Here is a 27,097-nt window from a genome sequence, read left to right as displayed (position 1 = left end):
TACTTAATGAAGAGCTCTGGTAGTAAATTATGTGTTAGGCTGATAACTGAATTGTAGATATTAAAATTCTCCAGCCACTCTGCATGAAAAATATAAGTAATCTCCTTCTGTAATGATTCACAACCTTGGAAAACCAATGGAGTGTTACCATGGGTTGGAAGTTTGGCTTATATGTAATATTTTTATGTGTAAAAGTGTATGTATATGTGAGTACATGTGTGTGTATCTATCTACATAATTGATTCATTCACTTTGGTCATCAGCTTGCTCAGGACACTAAGGTCTGAGGGTAATGCCCATCGTTTTTGCTAATCAGAACAGAGCAAGGAAACACTGCATGGTTTAGGATCAGGAAAGGTGTGCATCAGGGATGCAATTTATCTCCATACCTTTTCAGTGTACATGCAGAACAGATCATCTGGGAGGCTGGACTTTATGAGGAAGGATGTGGCATTAGTATTGGAGGAAAACTTGTCAATAACCTGCATTATGCAGATGACACAACCTTGCTTGGTAAAACGGACAAGAACATGAGGAATTTGCTGGAGAAACTAAAGGACTGTCGTCTTAAATATGGATTGAAGCTCAACATCAAGAAAACAAAAATTCTTACCACTGGTCCAATTAGCAGCTTCATGGTGGATGGAGAAGAGATTGAGATTTTTGATAACTTCAGCTTGCTTGGTTCCACAATCAACACTCTTTGTCACCATCATTCAGGAAATAAAAAGATGAATTACAATGGGAAAGTCTGCTCTTAGGAACCTCTCTTGAGTTCTGAAGAGCAACTTTGTCAGTCTGGAGACAAAGGTGCGCCCGCCTAATCCAGGCCATGATCTTCATAATTACTTGCTATGCATCAGAGAGCTGGGCAATAACTAAGGATGATAGAAGAAGGATTGATGCATTTGAGTTGTGCTGGCAAGAAAACAAATGGGTCTGTCCTGGAGAGGATGAAACCAGGCTGCTTCCTGGAGACAAGGATTTTGAAGCTCAGTCTCACATACTTTAGGTACATGGCCAGGAGGGACCTGTCCTTGGAAAGGGACGTCAGCTTGGTGGGGTGGAGGGACTGCACAAGGAGAGGAAGACCCAAGATGAGATGGATTGACTCAGTGACTGGAGAAATGGGATTGAGTCTGTCAGAGATGATCAGTTTGGCTCAGGAAAAGGAACCGTTCAGAGCTAATGTACATAGGGTTACTTTGAATTGCAGGCGACTCAATGACAACTATCCTAAAGATTAGTGGTTAGAACCAACCTAGTGGTTCAGTGGAAGATAGACTTAATGTTTTGGTTCCATAAAGATTACAACCAAGAAAACCCAATGGGGCATTTCTACTCTGTCACATGGAATCACTAACATGGCAACTAACAACAGCCTATTCTGATCATTTCTATAGAGGAAGGAATAACCTCTGTCCAACCAGTTTTCTGTGATTGGACCATTAGCTGCCTGGTGCACATTTTCATCTTCTCCTTTTTTTCTTCACTTGTGTTTGTTAGTTGCCTTTTGCAAATCAGCACTTTGGAGGATGATGAGCCATCTTCTTCAGATGGCAGTAATTTTGAAAGCTCAGACCATTGATGAATCAGAAAGTTTCTTAATGCATATAAAGATGTGGGAATCTTTTAGACCAAATGCCTTTTAGACCTTGGCTATACTCCTCCTGTGTTAGGGGTTGGAAGTAGGGTAAGCAAGAAGTCAGATCTTGGGTCTTCCTTTCTTGTAGAATTTTTTTAAAATTTATTATTAATTTCAGTAAAAATTTACAGAGGCTTTGGATTTCCATTCATTCATTGTTGCACATTTCTCCCCTCCAAAGCCTCCCCCCAGAACGCTACCATCTTGGAAAAGTAAAAGAAAAATTATTTCATTGTTTTACAAAACCTCCCCCAGGTCCACTCCACCATGTAGCCATTGCTCTAGACTCCTATCATGATAGAAATACCTAATCACATATCTCTTTTAAACAGTTTTCTCCCTCCTCTGTTTCAGTGCAGTATACATTATTGAACCCATTTTACTCAGTCTCTCCCCAACCCCAAGGTCAGTCCTCTTTTATAACAGTGGCACCATGCAATAATTGTCCTTTTGTGACTGGGATATTTCACTCAGCATAATGTTCTCCAGAGTCAACCACTTTGAGTAATATTGCATGAGTTCCTTGTTTTTAATGCAGCATAGTATTCCATTGTGCGAATATACCACAGCTTCTCTAGCCATTCGTTTGTTGATGGGCACTTAAGTTGTTTCCAGCTCCTTGCTATTGTGAACAAAGCTGCAATAAACATGGGTGTGTCCTGTAAAATTTTTGTCTTCCCTATGAAGTTAAATTGACCCTTAACTAATACAACCAAGCATTCAGAGAACAGCCTGGGGCATCATCTCAGATCACCAGTCCTTGGTGAATCAGTGTCAAAGGAGTTTCCAAGGTTTCAGTGGTCTTATGGTTGCCAACATTTCCAGCATGTCTATTCCTAAGAAAAGGAAAGAACCGAAGCCTAGAAATTGCCTGAAAGAGGAAAGAATGTTGAACAAAAACAGCTCAGATTCTCAGTTTCTTCCAGCAGAGCAAAGGAATAGGGAAATAAGAGATCAGAGGATTTAGTGATCCAAAGCGCCTGAGAGTCCCGGACTGAAAATAGAGAAGCTGATAAGTAAGGGAGATCAGATGGCATGAAATAAACAACTCTTTACCAGTCATGGAAGGTGGTTCAAAAAAGTGTAACAATAGGAGCTTTGCCCTCAAGAACTTTGTGATAATTTAGTTGGAGAATAAAAGTTAATACACTTGAAACAATTTGTAATTTGGTAGTAAATGGTTGTATATAACAACAACAACAAAATACTGTAGGAAGTCTGAGAAGGGACAGATCATGCAGACCAGCATAATTTGTTAGTTAAATGTCACAGTGTATGCCTCAAAGTGCTTTATACCCTAGCTACACCAGCTATGGCTATTAGAAATGAGTGTGTCTGAGTCTTGCATAGTTGTCTGGAGGAAGTATGAGGGAGGAAGCTTCTTCTTCATCACCATTAACAATAAATATTGAGCATCTCTCCTTCACAGAGAGGGCAAAGAGACCAGTACACGAAAGCAGTAGCATAAAAACAGAGAAAAGTATGAGTAGGGAAGGTGAAAGTTGAGCTATAGAGGGGTGAGCTATGTTCCAAATTCTGAGGGTGACTAAGGGCGTTAGTCTGAAGGGTTCCACCAGTTTTTATCAGGCCAATAACTAAAAAAAATTGTCATTGAGTCAGAACTGACTTAAGAGCTGACCCTTCATTTGGCTTCCAAGATTGTAAAGTATACAGGAAAGTATACAGAAGGAGATTGCCCATCTTTTTTCTTTGAAACAGCTGGTGGATTCAAACTGCTTGTGACATAGCCTTTAGATTAGCAGTGCAACTCGCTGCAGGCCACAATTTTTAAATGTTTTGGGGTGTTTCTTTGTGTGTTTGTTGTGTTTTGTTTTGTTTTGTTTTGTTTTTTTGTGGTACGGAGAATGGGTTTATTCGGAAATAAGTTGGAAAGTGGGGGAGGCAAAGAATATCACCCAAAACAAGTAGAGGTTTTAGCCCATATATTAAGGCACAATTTCTCAATTAATCCAGGCTCTGCTTTCAGTTCAGCAGTCAAGCCAAATCATCCAGCAAGGTTTGCCTCAGAGCAGTTCTAAGTCAGCTTCTTCAGAAACCTTATCTGTGGCCTTTATCTCAGTGCTCCTCTGCTTATACCTTGCCACAGTTTTCTCCATAGCAATGCCAGTCTCTTTACCACCGGGTCTCATTCTCACTAGGATCTCCCTCAAGTCTTGCCACCACAAGTCTTGGTCACCTTTGCTGTCCAATGTGTTGTTTTAATTTTACTTTGTTTCACATTACCCCCCCCCCCATCCATGACCTTCTTACTGTGATCACTTTAGAGTGACCAGCTCTGGTAGCTAAGTACCATATATTTATTCTGGTCTCAGGATTGTGGAAATTGAGATTTACATGGTTCATTTGTTCTTTGGAGGAATTTTTTTTCTATATATATTTGTCTTTATTCTTTGTTCCAGACATGGGGAGACCAAAAGTTGCACCCTAGATGACTGCCTTCAAAGTTTTAAGACCACATCAGACAGTCTTTACCTCCCTTGTGAAACTGAATAGCAAAAGAACCAGCCTTCTAGGCCAGCTACTACCACAGATTCAGACCAAGATGGGGAATCAGCTTCAGAAGGCATTAACATTTAGATATTGAATCTGCCCTGGAATGGAATTAGTCCTGGGGAAAAGAAGTGGCAGGTGCAGGAACCTTAGAAAACAACAGCAATAACATGAAGGCTTTCTTCAGGCCAGCCCTCTTCCTTCAGCTTTCATTTTAGTGGCTGCTACATGACCACTCCTATCATAGATTCCCTCCCCCCTCCCCCTACTTCCTGCAGCAAAAGGCAACTGGTATAGGCTCTGCTACATTTAAATTATAACTAAGAGGCAGATATTTTCTCTTTTTCTCTGGCGTTTAGAATTATGCAAATAAAGACATGAAAACAAAAGCTCAGTGGCATGGGGGAGGGTTGCTCTTTCAGAACTCAGGCAATTTTCGGATTTTTTTAAGATCTCTTTCTCCTTTTTTCACTAACAGCTCTCTTGGCCCTTGGCCAGTGTATTTAGAATTTGGCACTTCTTCAGAGTCTTTCAGCCAGAGACCTGCAAATTCATTCTAAAGCCTTTATTCTAACCTCACTGTGCAAGTAGAGAACTCAAGGAATATAATGCAAACTTTAGTGTTTTTGAGTTTACCTTTAATACAGAGAGAGAAAGAGCGCACGAGAGGGCCCTAGCTGTCAGGTGATCAGGTGATCCCTATTGTGTGCACAGTGTTTTGGGGCGGGGGAATCCCTCTCTATGGCCCAATTGTCTCCCAGACAACTCCTCTCCACAGTCATATTATATGGAGGGCAATAGGACCCAGGGAAGTTCAACTATGAAGCCCAAACAGACACACCTGCCTAACTGCAGTGGGTTGTGGGTTGAGCTGAGCGAGTGTGGGAGGTAGTAAATTAGGGAGGGTGAGGTGGAAGCTTGCTGCTCTTGGGGGAAGAGAAGCACTGGAAAAGTGCCTCTGAGGACTGTCCCTAGTTCCTTTTTTTTGTGGCGCCTCTCCACACAGAGCATTCTTCAGCTGGTCGCCCAGAACAATTGAACTAGTTTTGTTTTACCTCTCCTGTCTCTACCATCTCACCTGCCCTTGCTATCCCAGTGCCTTAGCTTATGCTGCTGCCTCTCACGGCTGGAACCTATGAGCTAGGCAGAACCCTAGTAGTATACAGTGCTCAAGAGTCTGGCTACATCCACCCTGTCAAGTGGGCGCACCCCACATCGCTGTAACTCTCACAAAGTTTTTTGAGAAGTAACCTCCAGCTTTGCCTTGATCCTGAAGCCGACAAGCCCTCTGCCTCTCCCTCTTCTTTGATCGTGCTAGGGGAAGCAGTGGCGGAGTTGGTCCTTTTCCAGGTCCAGCTGCTCAGGGGCGGGGTTTGGGCAACCTGAGCGGCCTTCCTGGGAGCCTTGGACTCCGCCTGGGTCCTGAGCCATCATGGGCGGTGAGCAGACTGGCAGGCAGGCAAATAGCCACAGCCTACCAATAACTTCAGTACTGTACGCTCTCTTCTGCCCTGACTTAGTTCTCAGTTGGCTTGAGAGTGCATACTGGTCGGATTAGTCCAAAGAGGAATTCCACCAGTGAGGACTGGGGGAGAGGCACTGCAAAAAGAAGTGGCCTTCACGAAAACAGCTGTTTCCATGGATCTTTTCCACGTGTCTGGAAGTGGACTCCAACTGAGCGCTGGCATGCTTGCTTTTGCCTGGTCCAAGTTTCACCATACGTGTGTTGAAGATTGAATTCCTGGTCCGATCAAGAGTCAAGCGCAAAGTGATACTTGAAGGCTCTGGACTCTAGACTCCAAGAAGTCTAATTTGAGATTTACAAGTGAAGAGTCTCTTGCTCCCACTAGTGGATCACTGTTACAAAACTGGACTGAACCAAGCCCCACTCACTGATACTTGGACTGCAATAGCAATAGGGTGTTCTCGGGTGGAGGGAGAACAAGTTGTGCTCTGAAGAACAGACCTCAACATTCAGAACCTTGAGGATGGACAGAGTTTATGAAATTCCTGAGGAACCGAATGTGGATCATATTTCACCTCTAGAGGAAGATGTCATCCGTGGGGCCAACCCTCGCTTTACCCTCCCATTTGGTATCCTCTTCTCCACCTTTTTGTACTGTGGAGAAGCAGCATCTGCCTTATATATGGTTAGAATTTACCGAAAGAATAATGAAACCTACTGGATGGCATGCACCTTTTCCTTCTTTATGTTTTCATCCATTATGGTACAATTGACCCTCATTTTTGTCCACAGAGATCTGGCTAAAGATAAACCTCTATCGTTGTTTATGCATCTAATCCTTTTGGGACCTGTTATCAGGTGAGCAACTTTTTAATCTCTTCCTGTACCCCTAGACTTGTGCAGAGAAGGATGAAGCTAAAATTTATCAGACAGATACAGTGCTTCTGACTTAAATATGCAACAATTCCTTTTCACTCTTGACTCTGCCTACCATCCAAAATATCTTGCCACAAATTCCAAATACTACCGTGACAAGCATGTACCATGCACCCAGGTTCTGAGACTATGTAAGTAATCTCTGACAATTCATTAAACAATGTTTGCTATCTGGATTTGAGTTATGAAAACTGGTACAAGACTGACAGACATGGTAACCATTTGCACACAAATGCAGGCTGGAGAGTGTGTTGTTTTGACCCTGTTCTTTACAGGTGTTCTGTAAATTGGATGAAAATTCTTTCCTGAATTCAATCTACCTTCTATCCCATGTTCAGTTTGGTGGGGTTTTTTTGTTTGTTTTTTTCCCCCCGACCTGCTTGTGCTAGGACTGGTGTCATTTTCAAGTTTTCCAGAGTTTTCAGAGATCTAGAACATATTTTAAGTGTACCATGGAAGTCTGCTATCTCAGCCTGTTATAGTTCATTTTCCTTTGTCAGTTTAGCCTGTGGATCTTTCTTCAGTAAAAGAACATGGTTAAGGGACAAAGAAAGGTGCCTTATCTCCCCAGCCTCCATCTAAATGCAGAAGCACTATGTTATAGTATCAAGGCCTTCCATTTTAATTAACTTGAAGGAACTAGAATGTTCTTTAGCTTAGGGAGATGGGCATCTGTGTCAACAATCCCATTTAGATATGTTAGGATTTTCAAAGTAGGGACATGTAAAATATATGAAGTCAGGAGGTAGGAATGGATAAAGTATGTCTTAATTGCAAGATAGGTATCAACCTGCAGTAAGCTGAGAAATATGGGCCAGAGTGTTGATGTTGTAATTGCAGTGGGAGAGAGCGTGTCCTTAAAAAAAAAACTATAGTCTATGAATTTGACTAACAATAGAATCCTGTTTTTAGAAGATATGTTTTAAACAGGGAAGAAATTGGTTAGGTTTCATCTGAGAAAATATAGATCTCAACAGAAACAGTGGCCTGAAATTCTGGAGATGTTGAGTCAAGTCATTACTTTGTCATTGAATATATGTGAGACCTTGGTTGGGTTTCATAAGGTCTCTTGGGCCTGTGTTCCCACATTTGTAAAATAAATGGTTTGGTCTACATCCTAGGCCTGAACTGGAAATATTTCTAACACACAGGAAGTATAATAAATTAACAAAGCAGACCAAGTATAAGGAAAACAGTAGCTTCATTGATGATAATAAATGAAAACAGTCTTAACATCAGAGAGGTGATGGGGAGTAGTGAGTTACTGTGCTATCTGGAGCCTACATAGCCTGTCTAGAAGAGGTCATTGCCTTATGGCTCCAGCCTCGTGCACAATTTTGAAATTTGAACTAGTGTTTATCAGTGTTTTCAACTTTTCAGAAGCCCCCAGTGTGGATTTTTATATGTGCTATGATTTTAAATTTTGGCACCTGAGTAAAACAAACAAAAACATTTTATTGTAAAATTAATGAGTCAGGTGTGATTTAACTGACCCATTTTCAACCATTGGGTTGGTTCACCTAAAGATTCTTATCAGTTCCAAATCTTTGAAGTGAAGCTGTAAATTTCATTTTGAACTTGGAACTAAGAAACTTAGAGATGTCACTAGAGGAACAAGGCACTTAACAAACCATTCTTTTCTACCTTTTCAAATGCTAAATTATATATACTGTCAGGCATTCTCAAGATGAATAATTCAGCACACCTCATATCAGCCTCCAGTTTCTATTTCCATTGTTTAATTTGTGGCCTCCCAAGCCATCTATGATTTAGGGTATCTGAATAGAGTCTTGAGTGTGATATTTAGTTTTTGTGATTCAGCTTCTGCTAAAAATGTCTGGGAGGCATTTATCAGGTCAGTCAATTCCACGGGAAGAAAAAATTAAAAGCTCACACAGGCATATTTTTTTAATTTTATACTGGTTTAGTTACAAAGTTTGTAAACATTGTTTTTCACAGCAGAACTTTCTGTCTCCCTCCACCCATCAAATTGTGTGACCCTATGATTATCATTCTTCCTCACCCCCATTCTCAGCCCTCTGTTCCCACCCTCCCCTCCCCTGGATCCTCACACTCATTCTACAGTAATGGTCTCATACAGTATTTTTCCTTATGGGACTGATTTAGCTCACTTAGCATAATGCTCTCCAGTTCCTCCCAAGTTAGGAAGTAATTTACAAAATCGTTGCTCCTGCGTGCTGCATAGTATCCCATCATGTGAATGTACCATAATTTCTTTTTTTTTTCACACCAGTGCCATAATTTCTTAATCCATTCGATTGTGATTGCACATTCGGGCTGTTTCCATGTTCTTGCGATGGTGAATAACACTGCTATGAACATTGGTGTACAAGTTTTAGCTTGAGCCTCAGTTCTCATTTTCTTGGGCAGTATTCCAAGCAGTAGAATAGCTGGGTCATATGGAATTTCTGTGTTCAACCTTTTGAGGAAATGCTAAACTACCTTCCAGAGTGGTTGTACCATTGTACAAGCCCACCAACAATGTATAAGAGTTCCTACCTTTCCACATTCTCTCCAACATTTCTTGCTTGCTGACATGTTAAACTTTGCCCCTGCTACTGGAGTGAGATGGCATGGCATCTCATTGTGGTTTTGATTTGCATCTTTCTTATTGCCAGTGATTTTGAGCATTTTTTCGTGTACCTATTGGTCCTCCGAATATCTTCCTCTGTGAAAATTCTTACCGTGTCTCTTGCCCATTTTATAATTGTATTATCAGTCTTTTTCTTGTAGAGGACCAGGATTATTCTGTAAACTTTTGTCATGAGACCCTTGTCTGAAATGGTATTTTCAAATGCTTTTCCCCCAGTCAATAAATTTTCTTTTCACTCTGTTGGAAAAGGTTTTCATGCATACAGGGATTTAATCTTTAGAAGGTCCCATTCATCAATTTTATCCTCTTCAGATTGAACATTTCCAATTGGTTTTGGTAGTCTGTTTGTAGGCCATCTGAGCTTGATCCCAATTTGTCTCTGATGAACTTTATGGTTTTAGGATTTACTCCCAGATCTCTGATCTATCTTCAGCTGGTTTTTGTGTATGGTGTGAGATGTGGATCCTGTTTCAGCTTTCTGCAGGTAGAAGTCCAGTTTTGCCAGCACCATTTGTTGAAGAGACTGTCATTTCCCCATTTGATAGGTTTTATTTTCTTGTTGAATATCAGTTGACCATACCTGAGTCAGTTTCTGGGTTCTCAGTTCTGTTCCATTGGTCTATATGCTTGCCATTTTACTAGAACCATGTTGTTTTGATTAATACTGCTGTGTAGTAGTAGGTTTTGAGGTTAGGGGGTACTATGCCTCCCACCTCATTTTTGTTTCTCAGAAAAGCTTTGGTTATTCAGGGTCTCTTTCCTCTCCAAATAAACTTGACAATTTCCCTTTTGATCTCTTTGAAAAATGAATTTGGTATCTGTATTGGGATTGCACTGAACAGGTAGATTGCTTTTGGTAGGATTGTCATTTTCACAATATTGAGTCTTCCTATCCATGAACAGGGCATATTTTTTCCATTTCTTTAGGTCTTTTATACACAGGCATATTTTGATGGGTTTATTTTCAAGGGAGTTCTGGCATTGTACTATGTAGATAATTGTGCTGTTACCTTAAGAATGGATGGTTTGAATCCACCACCAACTCTGTGGGAGAAAGATGGGCAGTTTCCTCCCATGCAATTTACAGCCTCTGAAAACTCCCTGGAGGGTCAGCTAGGAGTGGTCTCTGTCTCAGTGGTAATTAGGGAAGGGATTTAACGGATACTCTCAGGAGTTCTGGTGGTATAGTGGTAAGGAGTTGCACTGCCACCCAAAGGCATGAGGTTTGAATCCACTAGCTGCTCGAAGGGAAAAATATGGACAGTCTCCTTCCATGTGATTGTCACCATCATGGTGTCAATCCATGTCATAGAAGTTCAACTTCCCTTTTGCAGACCTTCCACCTTTCCAATCATGATGTCCCTTTCCAAGCAATAACCTCTCCTAGTAACGTGACCAAATTATGTGAGAGAAAGCGTCACCATCCATTCCGCTAAGGAGGACTCTGGCTTCACCTTCTCCAAGTCATATCTGTTAGCAGCTGATGACTTAATAATTGTATCACAAGGATTCCTTAAGCCAGCAAGTAAACTTAAGGGTTGTGTTGTTGTTAAGTGCCATCAAGTTACAGACGACTCATAGTGATCCTATGCACAGTTACTCTGAACTCTGCCCTGTTCTGAGCCACCCTCACTGTCTCCAACACACCTACCCCCATTGCCCCAATTACTGTGTCAACCCATCTCATCCAAGGTCTTCCGCTCCTGTCCTTTCCTTCTACCCTTCCAAGCATGATATCCTTCTCCAAGGACTGGTCCTTTCTTGCATCACGCTCAATGTATGTGAAGCAGAGCTTCAAAATCATTGCTCCAAGGAGCAGCTTGGTTTCACCTTCTCTAGGACAGATCTGTTTGTTCTCTTGGCAGTCCATGGTATGTGCAATATTTTTCTTCAGCACCACAACTCAAAGGCATCACTTCATCTTCTACCATTCTTAGTCATTGTCCAGCTCTCTGATGCCTAGCAAGTAATTGCAAAGACCATGACTTGGATCAGGTACACTCTAGTCTCTAGACTGACATCATTGCTCTTCAGCACTCTGAAGAGATCCCTGACAGCAGATTTACCTAATGCAATTTGTCTTTTGATTTCCTGACTGCTGGTGCGAAGGGTGTTGATTGTGGAACCACACAAGCTGAAATTATTAGCAATTTCAATCTCTTACCCTTCCCTTAAGGGTTGTTGCTGTTTACTGCCAAGTCAGAACCAACCTATAGCTGACCCTCCAGTGGGTTTTCAGAGGCAGTAAATCACACTGGAGGGAATTACTTATATTTCTTCTGTGGGACAGCTGATGGATTCAAACTGCGTGCCTTTGAGATTGCAATGCAGCTTCTTATCACATAAATATAAGTGTTCATACCACCGCTTCCTCTTGTATTTTATTCAGCAATAAGCATCAATGGACTTCAGTTAAAGTACAAAATTATTTGTTAAAAATGCATGTGTCCATTTTCCCTGAATAGGATGCATGTCCATTTTTCCTCTCTGTTCTCTCCTCTAATCTTAATGTTTTTCAAGCTTTTACAGATTATCCCTAGAAAGTGGGAGTTTAAAAACAATATGTACCAATCTCAGAGGGGATAATGTGGTAGCCATCACTTATTCAAAGGCTTTCTGTTGAGAGACAGAACCTAGAAAGAACATGCATTTCTGGAACTGTTTTGCTGTTATTTTTATATTAAGTCACATTGCTATTATTATCATCATCCTTATTTCCCTGTACACTTTCATCCACTCAGCAAATATTTATCAAATGTCAAATATATCAAATGTGTTAAATACTATAAGCAAAAAATAAAATAAATTCGGGGTGGGGGAAATCTCAGTTTTCCCTCCAAATGTTCTTCATTGTCATTAGAAATGATCCACAGTTTCTACTCATTTTAATGTGAGTGGGGAAAGTGCTAACTCATGTGTTCCCAAACAAGATATTCAAGATAGTCTAGTTGTTACTCTTCTACTCACCACATCAAAACTGCTAAGGACTTTAATTTGTCTGAGAGATGAGAGGGGAATTGCAGTAAATGTCAACTTTTCACCAATTCAAGAAGGGTAGACTCCCATAAGGACATTGTCTTCTTTGTAAAGGGAGAATAATATTTAAATAGGTAAAGAGAAAAAACTACCTTTAGAGAGGCCTTGAGATTCCCTAGATATGTATAAGGTTGGTTCTGTGTTCTCAAGTATTTTTGGTGTCCTTGCTTTTACATGGCTTCCCTGTAGATAAGAGAGGCTTTGTCCTACCTTCCCTCCAAATGGAAACTTTTTAGTTGAGACAGTTGTAGGTGTTGTCTTTGAAAAGCTGAACTTGAACTATTCTGGAGCTGAACTCTTTGACTAAGAAACACTTTATCCCAGTATCTGAGGTGATAACACAAAGCCTTTTCTGTACTCTCGCCATTCTTGGTCAACACAGAACACAGCATTTACTCAATCTTTTTTCTTCATGGTGCTTTACTGTCAAAGTCCTCCAAAAAAGCACTTCTGAAATGATGTTTTCAGTAGGTGAACAAAACAGGTTGCCTAATGGTAAAATGCTGCGCTGCAATCCTGAAGACATGCAGTTTGAATCCTCCAAGGTACTCTGTGGGAGAAAGATGGGCAATTTTCCCCTATGCAATTTAACTGCCTCTAAAAATCCACCAGAGCCATGGGTCGGTTCTGACTGGATGATACACAACAACAACAACAACAACCTGTAAAGGGCACAATCAGACCTTTTGGATTATGACATATGTGCAGGGTTTTCCCTCCCCCCTTCACTGTAATCTCCCTTCCAAGACAGCTTTAGTTAAATTCCCATGATCCTTTACTTCTGCAGATGTTTGGAGGCCATGATTAAGTACCTTACACTGTGGAAGAAAGAGGGCCAGGAAGAACCCTATGTCAGCCTCACTCGAAAGAAGATGCTAATAAATGATGAGGAGGTGCTGATAGAATGGGAGGTGGGACACTCCATCCGGACTCTGGCTATGCACCGCAATGCCTACAAACGTATGTCACAGATCCAAGCCTTCCTGGGATCAGTGCCCCAGCTGACCTATCAGCTCTATGTGACCCTGATTTCTGCAGAAGTCCCCCTGAGTAGAGGTGAGTGGGGTCAGGTGAGGGGAAGGTTCTGCTCAAGGGAGTCTGAAAAGCCTAGACTGGAGCTGTTCTGCCTGTCTAGACTGGTCACTAGTGTCACATGGCTTTTCAAATGGAATGGAAATAAAAATTTACTTCCTCAGGCACACTAGCCACTTTTCATGTGCTGGCTATGGTTTTAGACATCACAGATGTGGAACAATTTCATCATCACAGAAAAATGTTTCAAAGTGGACATTGCTGGAAGATTAAAAAGGGGAATCAGATATTTCAAGCTAGCAAAGTTTCTTTATTTCATTATTTAGATTTTTTAAATTTCTTTCAATATATACTAATGAATATTCACTTTTTCCCTTTTTAAAAATTTTTATTAATTTTAATGAAAGTTTACAGAAACTTTGGATTTCCATTCATTCATGTTGCACTTTTCTCCTTGTCCAACGTCCCCCTCCCAGTTTGCTCATCTCTTTGAAAAGTAAAAGAAAAATTCTTTCATTGTTATACAGTCCCTTCCCCCAAGTCCACTCCACTATGAAGTTTCTTTTTTTTATTGGTAAAACTCATTATTTTTTTTCTTTTATTGGGAAAAACATATTGGGGGTACAAGGAGGTGAGGGTTGGGGGCAGAAGGGTGAGGATGGGCTAGGATGCAGTTGCAGAGCTGCACAGTTTGGTCGGTGTGGGGAGCAGGTGAAGGAAATGATGAGGGTCCATTGAGGACCAGATGCTACAAAGGAATGACAAGCATTTTCCAATGGTAATTAAACCAGCTGTCTTATTGATTTGGAAATTGGATGCCGACTCTCTGGCTACTTCATGCTGAACAGGGGCGTAGATGTAAAGGGGGGACAGGAGGATGCTTTATCTCCTTACTGGTGGTCTTGGGTTAAAGCTGCTTGCCTTCTTGCTCTGTTAGAAGATATTTTCCTGTCATTAGCTCCCCTCTGGACTGCAAAGTGTTTTCCCAGGTGGGTCCGGTGGGGATGACTGGTTGAACCCAGAGGCACCATCCTCCTTTGCTTCCTTAGTTGTCAGTTGTATTTCCTTTTTGGCACTGGCACTGGGTTCAGGGTCAATTCTGGAGTAAAACTCAGTGTTAATGTTACCTATAGGAAAGGGAGCAAACCTAGAGAGAACAAACTTGTGAGATACAAATAGAAGGGCTTTGAGGGTGTTGCTTTCAGGTTTAGGGGGGGGGGGGAGGGTGGCAGAAGGTGGCCTAGGTAACATTCTCTGGATACCCTAGGCATTCTTTTTTTTTTTTTTTCTCCTCCCCCACCCAGGGGTCAGATGGCACAATCTGGGGACTGAGGAGCTCACCCTGAGGGCCACGACGGCTCACCCCGAGCCGAGGGCCGAGGGCAGCCCGCCCTGGGCAGAGGGCCGCGATGGCTTGCCCCAAGCCGAGGGCCAAGGGCAGTCCATTCTGAGCAGGGCAAAGCCCCCCAGGAGCTGGCTGGTATACTCCCCCTCCAATTGCCTCTACCCCAGTCTGGTTCCCTCGCCTGACTGAGGACTCTGTGGTCAGGGATAGTGTCTCCAATTCCAGTACTGCCATTTTTACCCCCTCCATAAGTGGTCATACTATATTTTGAAGTAGGTATCACTGCCCTCCCCCTTTATATATGATAAAGGGAACCTGAGAATTGTGAACAGACTCCCCTCAGGTCTAACCATCTTTTGGCAGAAGCATTCAACAGAACAAAATATGTGGTGCATTTAGGATGTGGGTCCTCTTGTGCATGCTGCCACTGTTAAGGTCATCAGACTCATAGTGACTTTCAGCAATCCATTGTATAGGTAATCGTCTTCTTTGGCCTGTCCACGGAAACCCAAACCTGCAGATGTTGGGCATGCATCCCATCCCCCACCTCCTATGCAGGCGGCCAGCGGTGTGCGCCCCCCCCAGCACGGGCGGCCATTGGGAGCGCGCCCCCTCACCTCGCCACACGGGCGCTCAGTGGGTGTGTGGCGGCCGTCGGGCACCCGCTTCCCCCACTGCCGCCATCCTGGCTCCAATAATTCTCTCTAGAACAAGTCCACCTTGCAGCAGTGTGGTGGCTTCACTGTACCAGTCTTGAGGAGGACCGGTGCCCAGCATCCATCCTGGGTGAGGGAATCCATTGGTTCTGGCTGTGGAAGCCTCATGGAACTGCAGCGGCTGTGCGGCACGGGCTCTGTGGGAGGGGGTTGGGAGCCAGGAAACTCACCCATTTCTCCTTGAGAATCCTTGAATTCCTGTTGTTGAGCCTCGATCTTCACTGAGGGCCAGTCATCAACTGTTTAAGTGTTCAATTATCAATAAGCTGAAGTGTGTTGGAGGCCATAATGGCCCTGCTTTAAGTGGTTTGCTGCTCCTGCAGCTCACCATGCTGTCTCTGCCTCTGCCGCCATCTTGGATCCCCACTATGTAATTTCTTAAGCTGAGGTAAACAAGAGAACAAAATACCACAAACAAGCCTTCTGCGGGTCCAGAAGAAGCTAGTCTTACTAAAGTGTATAGGCTATTTTTCCTTGCCCAGAGTGTTTAAATTCTGCTGAATAGATTTTTTTTTGTTTGTTTAGGGATGAAAATATTTAAGGAATTGCCAGATATTACATATCATCAGAATCATGGGATAAGCTGCTTTGAAAACTCACTTTCTCCACAGAACTCAATCCCAATGTGCAAGCTGGCCAGAAATCTGATTTTTTTAAAGAGCACTCCAGTTGATTATTATTTTTCACATTTGGGAACCACTGACTTAAACATTTCTCCCAAAGACAATTAAAAGCACTATTGAACACAGTTCTACTGTGACACACAAAGGGTCACCATAAATCCAAATAGACTCAAAGGCAAAGGAATCAAAATTGATTCCTTAACAGACCCGCTGCCAACCCAATATCCAAAGTAGGGAAGGCAGAGAAGGAGTGTAGAGTCAGGCTTGGTTTCAATTCTGACCTCTGTGATCTTTGGAGGAAGCCTTCTGTGCCTTAATTTTCCACCTGTAAATGAGAACTCTTGATGAATAAGATTCTTAGCCCAGGATAAAATGTGAGTCGGTATTTTCAAAGTAGATATAAAGCACTGTTCAAGAGTTTTAGCAGCATGAAATTAGTTGCATTTGTTTGGGCTGTAGCTATTAGAAATGTGGATGCATGCAACAATGAATGAATGGAATTCCAAAATCTCTGTAGATGTTCATTGAAATGAAAAAGAAATAAATTAAAATATTTTAAAAAAAAGAAATGTGGATGCAGCTTTAAACCCTTTATAAGATTCTGGCCTTGATTGGTAAAGCTCCATATCCCAAATAAAGGCATGGAAGAAATTTGTCTTCTTTCCTTAACTAAGAATTTTGTAGTAAGTCTTTAAGCTTTTCACGTATGGAAAATTTACTATAGTTTAAGGAGAAATTATCTCGAAATGATTGTGCTTTTCCTCCTGAGAGACAGCAAATCACCTAATTAAAATATGCATACATCAACAAAAATAATACATGCACAAAATTATTGACTTGAAGATAATTAATTGTATATACACAGAAAGTATAGAGAAATGTGCAAGAAACTACTAACCATCAGAGAGTGGGAATAAAAAGTCGGCAGAATTTAATTTTTACTTTACACTCTTCTGTAAGATTTGAAATTTTTAGCATAAATGTATTTAGTATATACACATTCACTGTATATCCTTCCAGACTTCTGTAAACATACATATATACACACACAGCCGTGTGTGTATGTATGTATATATATATATTTACATCTTGAAATGAACTATGGTAAACAGCATAATTGTTAACAACATATCATTTTCAAAAGTATCCCAGTATATCAGTATATCTTTCTTTAATGATTATATATATATACACATACATACATACATACATACATACATACATACCTGGAATATAGTTGAATGATAGTGCTATTCACTAGACTTCCTTGTATGCATATGGATATTATTCTGTAGCTCACCACATTGTATTTCAGGATAGATCTAGAAATGACTTTTTTTTTTTAGGTTTGGATCAATTTATTGAAATATACAAGGTGCTAGTAGAAAAATCATTCAGTGATGTATTACATCTTAATTTTAAAGTTATAAATACATGTATCATAAGCCTTTGGCCAAAACAAATGAAGAGTCATTTAGCACATTCATTACAGACCAGTAAGAACTGAATTTTGAACATTAAAAAGATCAAGTCACTGAATTAACAGCAGCAACCCCTACTAATCTAGAATCCCACTGAGTTGAAGGTAGAGGTGCCCTGGCAGAACTAGTCATTTGTTACAGCAATCAGAAGAGGTAGGGGCAGGCACACTCGTCAGCAGTGATGGCATTTCTGGCAGGGCAGGAGGGTTGAGTAGGTCAGGTGAGCAAGTCTCAGAGACAGCAGCAACAGAGGGCAGTCCAGCAGGCTGTGAGGCAGGTGGAAGAGTCCAGGTCATCCCTTCTTTGGTCTTCTACCACATACACTGTGATTTTAGGGGCCCCCTGAGGTCCACCCTGCCAGCCATATTGTGGGTATCCTTGGTAAGGATATCCCTGAGGGGGTGGATAGGGTCCTCCCATAGATCCTGGAGGGTAGGCCTCAGGCCCCGTTGGTTGTTGTGAATAAGGTGGATATGGGGCCAATGGGCCAGGGCCCAGATATGGTGGAGGGTTCCCTTGGTTCATCAGGGTCTGAAAACTGTACCGCCTCTCTCCACAAACTGGATGGACGCTGGTTCAGTCCGGGCTGGACGCAAGGAGCCTCATGGAACACTCGGCACCTGTACCCTAACGATCTACAAACCGTGGCATCCCTGATGTCCAAAATGACTTTTTTAATTACGAAACCAACCCCATTTTTTCTCACCTTTTCATCCCCGGCATAATAAATCATATGATCATCTGATTCAAAATGTCCCATGCCAAGCCATCTCATTTCACCAATACCTATTATGTCAGTACTGTGTGGATCACAACAAGCTGTGGCTGACTCTGAGAAGAATGGGAATCCCAGAACATTAGATTGTGCTAATGTGAAACCTATACTTGGACCAAGAGGCAGTCATCAGAACAGAGCAAGGAGAAACTACATGGTTCAAAATCAAGAAGGGGGTCCATCATCAGGGGTGTATTCTGTCTCCGCACCTTTACAATCTGTATGCAGAACAGATCATCTGAGACGCTGGGCTGTACGAAGAGGAATGTGGCATCAAGATTGGTGGAAGAGTCATCAACAACCTGCGTTATGCAGATGACACAACCCTGCTTGCTGAAACTGAGGAGGACCTGAAGTACTTGCTGTAGAAGGTCAAGGATTGCAGCCTCCAATATGGATTGAAGCTCAACATCAAGAAAACAAAGATTCTTACCACTGGGCCAATTGGCAGCATCAGTATGGATGGTGAGGAAATTGAGATAGTTAACAGTTTTAGTTTGCTTGGTTCCATAACCATATCCCAAATAAAGGCATGGTAGTCCTCTCCTGCTCTGTCCCTCCACCCTTCCATGCATGATGTCTTTCTCCAAGGACCGGTCCCTCCTGGCCACATGCCCGAAGAGTGTGTGATGGAGCTTACAGAGTCCCTATTTTTCAACCATCTAATACAAAGGATGTAAACGAAGCTTTCTCGAAGGCCATATTTTTAATTCTTCTTTTTTTTAAATCCCATGGGGCCTTATTTTATTATTTTAACACTTCTTAGCACACCCTATCCCATACTGTAATCAGTTATACACATGCCTTATAATCCAAGTCATTCCTCTTTGTAACAATCCAGAGCTTAATCTCATTGCTGTCAATGCAGAAGGCCATTTTGATCTATCTGCCCCCATTCAAAAACAAACTTGAGAAGAGACACAGATCATTGGCCACATTCCTGACAGCACGATTGACTGAAAAATGCTTGGTCCTTGTTTCAAATAGATATTGAGGGTTCTGCTTGTTAAGTTATTTTCATTGTGTTCATTTTGTTTTCTGTATTGAAAAGTTTTCTAACAATATGGATAAAATACATATAATAGGCCAAATACTTAATAATGTCACTCAGTCAATGAAATAAATGATTAGTAAAACATCATCATCTGGCTTTAGGTCTTCCAAAAGAAAAGAGGACTAACAAGTACATAATGCTTTAACATTTATACATCTTTCACATACATTCTCATTTGACCTTCACAACAACCCTGCGAGGTAGGCAGCATAGATCATTCAACAGATAACGACCATGACTTTTAGAGTAATTAACTGGCATACTCAAGCTTATGTTGTTGTTATTGTTGTTATGTGCCATCGAGTCATTTGCGACTCATAGCAACCCTATGTACAACAGCCCTAAACCCTGTTCTGTCCTGTGCCAATCGCATTGCCTCTGACACACCCATCCCAATTACCCCAGTCACTGACTCAATCCACCTCATTGAGGGTCTTCCCCTCCTGCGCTGTCCCTCTACTCTACCCAGCATGATGTCCCTCTCCAAAGACCTGTCTCTCCTTGCAACACGTCCAAAATATCTCAGACGAAGCCCCAGAATCTTTACCTCCAAAGAGTAGCCTGGTTTAATCCTTTCTAGGATGAATCTGTTTGTTTTCTTGACAGTCCATGGTACATTCAATACTCTTCTCCAGCACCACAGCTCAAAGGCATCAATTCTCCTTCTGTCCTCCCTAGTCATTGTCCAGCTCTCTGATGCATAAGAAGTGATTGCAAAGACCATGGCCTGTATCAGGCACACCTTAGTCTCCAGAGAGCCACCGTTGCTCTTGAGTACTTTAGAGAGGTCCCTAACAGCAGACTTTCTCATCGCAATACATTTTTTAATTTCCTGGCTGCTGTTGCCAAGAGTGTTGACCGTGGAGTCGAGGAAACTGAAGCTGTGAACAATCTCAATCTCTTCGCCATCCATCCTGATGCTACCAATTGGTCCAGTGGTGAGAATCTTTGTCTTCTTGACATTGAGCCTCAGTCCATACTGAAGGCTGCGGTCCTTGACCCTCTGCAGTAAGTGCATGAGGTCCTCCTCAGTTTCAGGGAGCAAGGTTGTGTCATCTGCATAACGCAGATTGTTAATAGATCTTCCACCAATCCTAACGCCACGCGTCTCCTCATAGAGCCCAGCCTCTCGGATAATCTGCTCTGCATACGGGTTGAAAAGGTATGGAGATAGGATGCATCCCTGGTGTATACCCTTCCCAATTTTGAACCATTCAGTGTTGCCCTGCTCTGTTCTGATGACTGCCTCTTGGTCCAAGTATAGGTTTTGCATTAGCACGATTAAATGTTCTGGGATTCCCATTCTTCTCAGAGTCAGCCACAGTTTGTTATGATCCACGCAGGCAAAAGCCTTTGCATAATCAATGAAACACAGATAGACATTCTTCTGGTATTCTCTCCTTTCAGCTAAGATCCATCTACTAACATCAGTCTTTGGCTTAAAATTTCAGCACGTCCTCACACTTGCCGTTCCTACTTCACAGGGATACTGAGGAGAAAATTAATTCAAGGCTAGAAAAATATTTTGAGGAAAATCCACTATATAGTTATACCCACAGACTATGATCTCCCATGATATTTAAATGGCTTGTTCTCATTCTGATTCCAGCTAAGACATGAACCCAGAATTTTCTGTTTGCCTCTGTTCTATGCTCACTCATGTAATTTTCATATGGGTAAGGAACAGTGTGATCTTGTTTTAAGTTATATAAATTACAATCAGGATAACTGCTGTCAAGAGCAAATTAAAAAATAATTAATACAACAAGGCTAATGTGCAATTAGGACCCACTGAAACACATAGAGTAAGCAAAGCAACATCAGATAGCATGATTGCATAGAAGGGAAAAGTGGTATCAGAGTTCAGACTGGCACACACAGTTATCTAAGGCAAAGTGGTGTCAATGGCAAAGAAGTGATCCATTCTTCAGTATAGAAACAAGAGCAGAGGATTTGTGGGAACCTGTGCAAGAGCATCTATCACATAGCTCTCTCCAGCTGCCTACAGGGAATATCAACAACAGTGTCACCTTCATTTTAAAGAATGACTGTAGAGGCTGTGGCCGCAGGCTCACTCCCACCCACCAACACTATTAAATGATGCTGTTTGGAAAAATCTCCTGGAAATTCTGCAGCTTAAAGAAACTCCCATGGTCATATGACTCCAGGCCCTTCTGGGGCTGGCTGAATGCAGTATTTAATAAGCATTGATTGATTACACAGCAGACATCACTGTTACCTTTTTAAAAATTATTCCACCTTCATTGACAGAAACTCAGTGCCCTCAAGCAATGATTCCCTCTCCCCTTCCACCCCTGGTAGAGCACTAAAGCTATAGTCTCTATTTACTGATTCTAGATACATCATGGTCGATTATGAATGCATCAGGGATGTTGTTCCAGACAGGGTAGCATCTGAGTGGCTGCTGTGCTGTGGGGCCATGGTGCAATCCCATGGACAGGACAGGTGGCAGAAGGACTACAACCACCTCCCAAAAAGCCCCCTGGGCAAATACAAGATTCAGACAATCGATGCCACTGACTCTTGTATCATGAACATTGGATGTGACCACCTGGAAGGATTACAACATCTTGAAAAAATACAGTTATCCAAGTGCCATTATATTGAGGACAGCTGTTTAGAGAAACTTGGTCAATTTGAAAATTTGCAAAAAAGCATCTTGGAAATGGAAATCACTTTCTGTGGGAATGTCACATACAAAGGCATTGTTGCTTTGCAGCACTTAAGAAACCTCAAGCAGTTGTTGTTACATGATCTTCCTGGAGTGAAAGAAAAAGAAAAAATTGTCCAAGTCTTTGAGACTTCATTGCCTTCTCTGAACCTAAAATTAGACTTGAAGTGAAAAAAAATCAACAAGTGTCTTACTTCAATATAAAGATTCAATTACAGATGTTGATTCTAACAAATAGTTTATAATTGTGAATAGAACTATAACAATGTGACAGATAATGGCATTTTGGAAGGGGGAAAGGCAGGCTGAGACCATCAGATGTAGGCAATAGTTGTAACTCACCAGGCGTACTAAATTTGAAGTGAGAATTTATAGAAATTATTTTCAGAATAATGAAAAATGATTGCATTTAAATTCTAATATGTTCCTCATTATTTCTTTATACAGTGATATAGAAATCCTCAGTGATTTATGTGTCTGACATTCTTTATTTTGTAAGTAATTTACATGTTACTATAACTTTACAGTTATTGAAGCATGTTACTATAATTACACAATTGTGAAAATCTGAAGCAAAATTACATATTTATTGATAAAAAAAAAGAATGACTGTACCTGTGCTTATAGGCGGAACTATACCAAGGACTAACTCCATGCTAAATGTCCCTGGTTATATAATACAGCCAATACTATCTTTCCTAATCAGACTGGCAAACAGAATTTTAAGTTTTTTTAAGGTCGTGAAACAATTTAGATGGCTGTATTCCAAGGTGGTTTTTGGTGGGTTGTTTTTTTTCAGGACTGACTTTGGTTTCTCCCAAAGGAAGTTATATGGAGTTTTTATTGGTGATTCTAAGTACATGTTTCTAACAAAGTATGATAAGTGAATTTAACATATTAAAAGTTCTATAGCATCTGTTCAGAAAAGATTATATACTACACAAACTATTCAAGTCATACAAAACCATTTTTCATTGCCTTTCAACTGAGAAGAATCCTATTCAGCATGCTTCTCCTGAGGTGGTTCATACTGGGCAAGCTTTGTTTTCAATTTTTTTTTGTTTTCTTCTACAATAGCTTCATATTTCTCTTTCATTTCTGCCAATTCTAGGCGGAGTAGTTCTCTTTCTGCATTTTCTGGAGTTGCAGCTCCTAAATGATGCTTTAAAAAGTCCAAAGCACTATTTGGTTTCTCAGGTTCTTCATATAAGGTCACCAACACCTTTGTCAGCGTGTCCAACACCCCCTTCTTCTCTAAGTACCTCCAGAAGTGTTCGCGCTTCAAGTTGGCGGCTTTGTAATGGGCGATAGTGACAGCAGCAGTGGCAGAGCTGGCGCTGGAGACACTGGCTGTCGGGCTATGGTCGGCACCGTGCATGCGAGACCATATTTTTAATTCTTTTGCGATATCTCCTCTTAAAAGATTTTGCCAATACTGTATCTTTTAACGTTTGGAAAACAGCTTTTCGGTTTACTTTTCCTCATCTTCATTTCTTCTGTCTATCGTTGCTCCCCCTTTTCTAATGGCCTTTTCTCTTTTAAGAGAAAATTTGAGCAAGTTAATTAGCAGCATTATGGTCTCTTATGGTATATTTGTTGAGAGACAGCTGGAAGGTGTTTTTTTCACTTATTGGAAACATCAAGCTTTATTCCTTTTATTATACTACTGTTAATAAATGAGTTCTAATTTAAGAGAATGCATTTATACTAACATTTCTAACTCTATATGAAGAGCATCAGCTCTTTAGGGTAGGACTGAAAGTAGTTTCAAAGCCACAAGGAGTCACTTTAAGAGAGTCTCCTATTCTAGTCATTGAAGATTCCAATCCTCAACTTACGGGAAGGGGGGGAGGTGGATATGAGAAACAAAGCTGTGATTACTTTTAGGTTTTCTTAGGGAAGTTTTTCTTTCTATTTAAACTGATTTGTCTATGACTCTAGTTTCCTTGAACTCCATCTTCTTATAACAAAAAACTTTGGCTTTTCTTTTACATAAATAGCCTTCAGGCCTCCCTGTCTCTTTGAGGGCACTCTATTATTTCTTAGTAATCAGGATCCTTTGAAATAAGGAAAACAAAGGAAAGGACCATCTCTGTTTTCTACAGTTGAGACTTAATATACAGGAAGTTAGAAAGCATCTTGATCCTTTAGGTCCTCTACTGTAACATAAAGTGGTATGGATATCATGGCCTAGGCCTGTTGTGTGAGGTTTTTGTTTGTTGTTGTTGCTGTTTTTAAAATCACCACTAAAATTTCAGGTATTCCTAAAGTATACCCAGGCATAGGAGTGATGAATTGACATTGCTGATGATCAATACCAGCAACTCAAGAACATGCCAGTGAATTGTGAAATTAAGGCATACTGATAATCAATGACTTTCACAAAATCCCACAAAGCTGAACCTAGGGCTTCAAATGCCTTTATAAATTCAGAATTCTTCATTCTGCACACATTTTTGAGCATCTATTATGTTCCAGAGGGAGCTCTGGTGGCATAGTCCACAGAGAGTTGTGCAGCTAAACCAAAGACTGGGTTTCTCTGGCCGTTTGGCTCAACCAGCCACTAAGGGAGAAATGTAAGCAATCTCCTCCCACTCGATTTACACCCTAAGAAACCCAATGAAGGGTCAGTGATGAGTCAGTTATGACTAGATGACAATGAGTTGAGAGTGACAATGTTCCAAGGCATTGTTTCTGGAGGTACATCCTTGAATAAAATGGACATGTTCCCTTCTCCCCTCATAAAATTTGCAATACACATTTTGATACATGTTACTGAAGTTAAGAATTCTAGACATATGCACAAACAAGATTCATTTATTGAAGAACATCTGCATCCAAAAAGGAACTTCTATTAGCAAGAATATTTTCTAGGAGTCTCATAAGACAATTTTTCAGAGGTGATGTTTTCTGCCTCTTGGAATGTTGGTCCTTGCTCTACATATGTGCTTTTCTTGTATTAGTGGTATGTCAGTGTTAGTTTTAAAATCTACCTTTTAAGAAAGTTCATTTTGGGGTTTTCTATGATTGTTAAAGTATTGCGTTGTCTATCATAGGGAGTTTAAAAAATAGAGAAAAAAGTGTGTTGGGGGAGGGTGTGGAACCCAAGGGAAAAAATGTTTAAAACCCTATTATAAAAAGACATTTTGGTTTCATTGTCATTGTTTGCATGCTATTTGCGACCATACCAAAGTCTTCAAGTTTCATTTATGTCCTTGGACATCTGGGTTTATGGTTTTAAGTATCACTGTCATTGACTACCTGGTTTTGTTTTGTTTATCCCCCCTCCTACCCCTTACAGCTGTGCTAATGATCTTTTCCCTGATATCTGTCACCTATGGAGCTACCCTCTGCAATATGTTGGCTATCCAGATCAAGTACGATGAATACAAAATCCGCCTGGGACCTTTGGAAATCCTCTGCATCACCATCTGGAGGTCATTGGAGATTATTTCCCGCCTAGTGATTCTGGTGCTCTTCTCAGCCACATTGAAATTGAAAGCTGTTCCCTTCTTATTGCTCAACTTCCTGATCATCTTCTTTGAACCTTGGATTAAGTTCTGGAGGAGTGGTGCTCAGATGCCTAATAACATTGAGAAAAATTTCAGTCGTGTAGGCACCCTGGTGGTGCTAATTTCAGTCACTGTCCTTTATGCTGGAATAAATTTCTCTTGCTGGTCAGCCATACAGTTGACATTGGCAGACAGAGAACTTGTTGACAAGGGTCAGAACTGGGGACATATGGGTCTACACTATAGTGTGAGGTTGGTGGAGAATGTGATCATGGTTTCGGTTTTTAAGTTCTTTGGAGTGAAAGTATTACTGAATTACTGTCATTCCCTAATTGCCTTGCAGCTCATTATTGCTTATCTGATTTCCATTGGCTTTATGCTCCTTTTCTTCCAGTACTTGCATCCATTGCGCTCACTCTTCACCCATAATGTAGTGGACTACCTCCACTGTGTCTGCTGCTACCGACACCCTCGAGACAGACCTGAGAACTTGGAATCATCCTTGGAGACTGAATCAAGACAAAGCATTGTCTGATTGTTCTCTTCTGGGTATTTGAGGATGAAGTGGGGGCTTCCCAGACCAACTGTGAAATCTAAGGAGATTATAAGGCTGATGGGTGAGCCCACAAGGATATTGATTTGTTTTCTTGTAAGCCCATCAGAAGAAATAAGTTACTTCCTCAGTAAATGATCATAATGCAAATCCACTATACAGTTGGAGACATTAGAGATACTCCATGCCCCTCACTATGTCTGGCAGGACTATAGAATAATTTACCTGCAAGAGTTTGGGTTCTCTGCAACTTTCTGTAAGACATTATTGAACTTTTGGGGGATGAGCCAAAGACCTACAATCTTATAAGAATTTATCCTGACTGCTTAGATGTGACAGCTTACCAGTTGTGGGAGCCTCACAGTGACCAGTCTGATTTCTGTGGAACCTGCACCTATGAGAGAGAGTGTCTAGGTCCTTTTAACTCTAAAGAGAAGCTCTGCTAAAAAGATGGGCTCCAATTATTTTTTTATTTTAATTGAGATTTTTATGGTAAACTTATAAAGATCTTGGATTTCCATTCATTGTTGCACATTTTCCTCCCTGACCTCCTACCTCCAAGTTTGTTTTTTCTTTAGAAAAAATGTTCTTTCATTGTTACACAGTCCCTTTCACAGACCAATTTACTATGCAGCTCTTAATCTGGACTTTTGTTGCACGAATAATACCTAATAATATATTCTTTTCATACAGTTCTCTCCCTTGTCTGTTTCAATGCCATGTACATTATTTATCTCCTCTTAGTTTCCCCCCATCTCATCCCCATCAGTCCTGTTTTATAATGGTATTTGTATTTTTGTGACTGAGATGTCCTCCATGGTTACCCATTTTGTATGATAGTCATGAGTTCTTTGTTTTTCAGTGCAGCATAATATTCCATTGTGTGAATATACCACAGTTTCTCTATCCATTAGTTTGTTGATGGGCACTTGGGTCGTTTCCAACTTTTTGCTATTGTGAACAAAGCAGCAATAATCATAGATGTACATGTATCTGCTTGGACAGCAGTTACGGGTTCTTTAGGGTATATTACCAGTAGTAGAACTGGTGTACCCATAGTAGAAATGGTATTTACATTTCCAACTTTTTGAGGAAGCACCCCATTCT

At 41.0% G+C, this 27,097-nt stretch overlaps 2 protein-coding genes and 1 pseudogene across 2 annotated transcripts; 2 read left to right on the top strand and 1 right to left on the bottom strand.

Moving 5' to 3' along the window:
- The first annotated feature begins 6,144 nt into the window (after positions 1–6,144).
- Positions 6,145–25,972, top strand: XKRX (XK, Kell blood group complex subunit-related, X-linked). Its single transcript, XM_006901143.1, has 3 exons — positions 6,145–6,479; positions 12,995–13,263; positions 25,227–25,972. Exons 1-3 carry the CDS (start codon positions 6,145–6,147, stop codon positions 25,970–25,972), a joined length of 1,350 nt encoding a protein of 449 aa, XP_006901205.1.
- LOC102845010 (ATP synthase subunit s, mitochondrial-like) lies at positions 21,331–22,096 on the top strand. Its single transcript, XM_006901142.1, has 2 exons — positions 21,331–21,437; positions 21,592–22,096. The coding sequence occupies exons 1-2, from the start codon at positions 21,331–21,333 to the stop codon at positions 22,094–22,096; spliced, it is 612 nt and encodes a 203-aa protein (XP_006901204.1).
- On the bottom strand, positions 22,923–23,303 carry LOC102851671 (annotated as a pseudogene).
- Positions 25,973–27,097: the final 1,125 nt, after the last annotated feature.

This window comes from Elephantulus edwardii, unplaced genomic scaffold (genome assembly GCF_000299155.1).
Source record: "Elephantulus edwardii isolate Elephantulus edwardi_28Jun2011 unplaced genomic scaffold, EleEdw1.0 scaffold00310, whole genome shotgun sequence".
Classification (NCBI taxonomy): Eukaryota; Metazoa; Chordata; class Mammalia; order Macroscelidea; family Macroscelididae; genus Elephantulus; species Elephantulus edwardii.
The sequence above is the reverse complement of the archived record's forward strand: the minus strand, read 5'-3'. Positions and strand labels throughout refer to the sequence as shown.